The 4,856-nt window shown below is 44.6% G+C and overlaps 1 protein-coding gene across 1 annotated transcript; it reads right to left on the minus strand.

Moving 5' to 3' along the window:
* Window positions 1–802: 802 nt before the first annotated feature.
* On the minus strand, window positions 803–1,676 carry LOC147628149 (uncharacterized). The gene is made up of 2 exons (XM_086814103.1): window positions 1,033–1,676; window positions 803–948 (listed from the first exon to the last, which is right to left on the minus strand). The coding sequence occupies exon 1, from the start codon at window positions 1,613–1,615 to the stop codon at window positions 1,034–1,036; it is 582 nt and encodes a 193-aa protein (XP_086670229.1). The 5' UTR covers window positions 1,616–1,676; the 3' UTR covers window positions 803–948; window position 1,033.
* Window positions 1,677–4,856: the final 3,180 nt, after the last annotated feature.

The raw sequence follows: 4,856 nt of genomic DNA on the forward strand, positions 1-4,856 counted from the left end.
TGGGAATTGTTGTGTAAGATCCTGAATGAGGTGGAGAAAGAGTAGAATACTGTAATTTTTTGACTTGGTTGTATGACAGCTTTTGAACAGCGTCACTTAAATATAAATAATTATTATTGTTCCCAAAAATAAAAGAGAGAAGGAAATAATACTCAAAACGAGGCCCCAAAAAGAGTTTCATTAAGAGTGGAAAGATAATTTCCATGGGTACCAAGTACATCTTGTAAGACGATAAAAAAGTATTATGAAGTGTGACTGTCGGGAAATTCAAAATTGAGAAAGGAGCAATGTAAATTGCTTCCCGTCCTCCCTTGGCTCCGTTGGACCCCTCGCTCCCTAGAGGGGGAGGAGGAAAGCTCGCATTTAATTAGAGTGTAAATATTAGATGGTGCATAAATGTTCTTCGCTATATATGAAGCAAACTTGTATTAACAAATCTGACTTCGTCTGTTCCAGATTATGCTTGGTGTTCGAATTTTCTCTAATGATAACATCTTATTGAGTATGGTTGTAGAAAGTATGCTCATTAGCCATGTCTGCATGACTAGTAAAAAGAACAAAGATTCACATGACATAGCGGTATTTTGTCATTCCCAGGTGATGTGCCTGTTCTTAGATCGATCCCACAGTTTTATTCACTTAGATGTGGTGCTTTTTCATAGATTCAGCCATGCGGACAGAACGCACTAGTGCTGTAACAGTCACTACTTTTACAGAAATCATTTTTCCCAATAAGATGGCTTAGAACTTAATAATAAGACGTAACATGGCATGGAGCTTGAAAGAAGAGAGAACGACGAAATAAATCTTGAACAAACAGCCATTTTTTATTACATTACTTTTAGGAGACAGAGAATTCTAGCAGTTTCCATAATTGACGAAAGTACTGCAGAATCAAAACCATCCTGCAAGAACGATACTTCCAGAGGCTTCAAATGATTGGTCAAACTGCAAATCGAGCGAACACGTTTTAGCACCCAAAAAAAACAAGACGACGTAAAAACTGAACACTAAAAGAGACGACCAACTTACTCTAACATGAAGCCTTGCACCCGGAGATGCAGTCGTATGTGCAAGCATAGAGGCGACCACCCCCGCCACCACCTCCTCCTCCCCCTCCTCCTCCTCCTCCTCCGCCACCGCCTCCTCCCCCGCCTCCTCCACCGCCTCCGCCCCCGCCTCCGCCGCCAGGGCCGTAGCCGTAACCAGGACCGTAGCCACCCCCGCGGCCGTATCCAGGACCATATCCACCGCCGTAACCGCGATCGTACCCGCCGCCATATCCACGATCGTACCCGCCGCCATATCCACGATCGTACCCGCCCCCGTAGAAGCCTTCCACACATGCAGCCGGGCAGGCCAAGGCTTTGTTGGCACAGACGCCCATGCTGGCCTTGCAAACCGCATACTCCCCAGCCCCTTGCTGCTTCTTATGGTCACCAGCTACCGACTCCGCATCACTCGTTACCACCTGGAATAAGTCATAGCTCTCAAAGCTCTGTGTTGGCTTAACACTAGCGGACTGACTAGCCTGGCCGAGACCGGCGGAAGCAAAAACAGCAAGCAGGACGGCCAACGCGACAGCAGCTCCCCCTCTCGGTAGAAAGACTCCCATATTGTAGCAGACCGTGAGTTACACACACATTATCCAAGGATTGTAGCGCTTGGGTTTATATAGGTGAGTCTGGTGGTGAGCAGGGACGCGAGAGGCACCGTCCTTGAGTCCATCCAGCTCACTCCTCCATGTGGGCACACAGAGTTGACGAAAGCGTCATCAACTTCAATGCGCCAGTGTAGCTCCCAACCACTCAATTTGAATGACCCTGCGGCCTAGTGCCCCCACCATGAGACCTGATTTGTGCAGTGCGACCCACCTACCGCTATCTCACATGTATGCTTCCTTTTGCACACTAGTGTAGCTCATGCTGCATGCATGCATCCATAGAGTATCCAGTGTCCACCGTGAGATTAGCACGCTGCGCAATCTACAAAATTCAAATCCCGGCACGCCCGCATCTCAATCATTAATCAAAAGACATTATATTATATAAGTATTATGGATTATATAAGGATAACTCTAAACTTTAAGGCCTACGCGGCAGGCCTGGTACCTTGTCGGTGCTCACTGCTCACAAAGAACTGCTACTCTCGGGACTCGGGAGTCGTTCCAACTGGCATCACCTAAAATCAATTCCCGTTTCCACGACACGCTTTGCTACCTAATCAGCAAGGTAGCCATTTACTTCCTCCTGTGAGTCCTCCTCCTCGTGAGTCCACCTGACACAATTTCGAATCTTTCTCGTCCTATGTACTATGTAGTATTTGGAAATTGGCATGTTACAGTGGGCACTGGCGCCGGGCTTAAAAAACATATTTTTCAACCAATCAAAATAAGGGCAAATCTTAAATCTATTCGGTTTCTATATAATCTCTTACACGGCTTATTTCGCCCGCCACCTGCCCTTCGCTTATTCGGTCGCCAAGTAGCTGCCTTCTTGCATGCGCCGCACGACACTGCATGGGCTGCCCACCTTCGTTAATGCAAGAGGTCTCAGGAAGTCACATGACATTGCATGGGCCGCCCACCTTTGCTGGGCCGCCTTTCTTGTAGGTCCCAAGCTATAGCGCGGCAGTTATTCTTGCAGGGCCGTAGGTTGCAGCGGCGGCCGCCTACGTTAATGCAAGACTCCCTCTCTTTCGTCTATGTTTCGTCCTTTGCAAATGTGCTAGCTCCCCTCCTATCCACGCAACGTCCAAGCTCTCCTCTATTCCTTGGTGGTGAGCATCTCTCTCTCTCTCTCTCTCTCTCTCTCTCTCTCTCTCTCTCTCTCTCTCTCTCTATCTTTGTGTTTCTAATCTAACTCATGTTGTTTTGTCCTCTATTCCCTACATGCTATTGGAAGCGTGGTTGCCTCCTGTGTTGGTGATTCGCGCTCGCGACTTCTCTAGTGGACGTGCTCTGGTGGTTCGCTCTCTCTCAACTGGCTCTCAAGTGTAGTGGTGGTTGGCTCTCCCTATACGTACCTTCCCTTTTTTACTGTAGGCCCGCCCTACATACCTTCTCTCTAGCCGTGCTGAATGCGCGTGAATGCTTAGCGATGGGAAAGGAGGGAGAGAGAGTGAGAGAGAGGGGGGTAGCATGCACGGTTCTACAGTCAATCGCAATGGGCATTGGGCATGTAAAAGCGATGGGAAAGGAGGGAGAGAGAGTGAGAGAGAGGGGGGTAGCATGCACGGTTCTACAATCAACCGCAATGGGCATTGGGCATGTAAAAGCGATGGGAAAGGAGGGGAGAGAGAGAGAGAGAGAGAGAGAGAGAGAGAGAGAGAGAGAGAGAGAGAGAGAGAGAGAGAGAGAGAGAGAGTTGCATATTAAAACTATGTTTTTTAAAATTCTCTCACCTTTTTTTTTGTTTTGGAGTACGTTGTTTGCAAGCCAACAGAGCGGACAAGTAGCAACTCCTCGGAGAAGTAAGTCGCCTGCCATTGGTGGAATGTTTTCGTTTTTGTTTGGGGTTGTATTAGATTGCCGTTTGTGGATGATGTCTCCTAGAGAGAGGAGAGAAGTTGGAGGTGGTGCTATTAGAGAGAGGGGATCGACGACTCTTTATGTCCCCTCTCTGTCCACGACTTCAGTGTCCATCTCTTACGGGTTCGGTTGGTCTGTGTGCGAACAGTAATTATGTTGTGGGTTAAGGTTGCCGATATGTCATGTTTCTAAAGTCATACTTTTCTCTAAAGTTTTAGTACACTGAAATGGTTTTAGTTTTTACAAATGATTTAGTTATGTGAATGACTAGTGCGTGCGCGCACTAGTCATTCACACGTGCGTGCGCATGTGTGTGTGTGTATGAGAGAGAGAGAGAGAGAGAGAGAGAGAGAGAGAGAGAGAGAGAGAGAGAGAGAGAGAGAGAGAGAGAGCAACCTTTATTGTTTTTTAAAGACCCTTTATTTTTAATATGAATAGTTAGTGAATAGTTAATGTGTGTATGTGTGTGTTGGTTGAGAGTTTTTTTTTAAATATTACAAGTTTTTTAAAATGTTTTGTTAATTTGAAATTGTGTGTGTGTGTGTGTGTGAGAGAGAGAGAGAGAGAGAGAGAGAGAGAGAGAGAGAGAGAGAGAGTGTGTGTGTAACCTTTTATTGTTTTTTAAAGACACTTTAATATGAATATTTAGTGAATAGTTTGTGTGTGTATGTGTGTGTTGGTTGAGTTTTTTTAAAATGTTAAAAGTTTATTAAAATGTTTTATTAATTTGAAATAGCATGTGTGTGTGTGTGTGTGTGTGTGTGAGAGAGAGAGAGAGAGAGAGAGAGAGAGTGCAACCTTTTATTATTTTTTTAAAGACTCTTTTATTATTGAATAGTTAGTGAATAGTTTGTGTGTGTGTATGTGTGTGTTGGTTGAGAGTTTCTTTTTAATGTTAAAAGTTAAAAGTTTATTAAAATGTTTTATTAATTTAAAATTGTGTGTGTGTGTGTGTGTGTGTGAGAGAGAGAGAGAGAGAGAGAGAGAGAGAGAGAGAGAGAGAGAGAGAGAGAGAGAGTATTTTGTGGGTGTGTGGGTGGGTTTTTGAAAGTGTGTGTGTGTGTGTGTGTGTGTGTGAGAGAGAGAGAGAGAGAGAGAGAGGGAGAGGGAGAGAGTGTACTTTATGGGGGTTTGTAAGTGTAAAGTTTTTATTTAAGCTGAGAGTTGTTTTTTTAAAAGTGTTCATCCTTTAAAATGAAGTATTTAATAAACAGTATCACCACTCAAAGAGTAATTATCCTTACTAGAGTAATTTTGACAAATCATATCCCTCGTAAGCATAGGCTTTGTGTATAGTAATATCATTTCATATAATTGATCATCCTTT

This window comes from Cibotium barometz, chromosome 19, assembly GCF_041138505.1.
Source record: "Cibotium barometz isolate CiBa-2024 chromosome 19, ASM4113850v1, whole genome shotgun sequence".
Classification (NCBI taxonomy): Eukaryota; Viridiplantae; Streptophyta; class Polypodiopsida; order Cyatheales; family Cibotiaceae; genus Cibotium; species Cibotium barometz.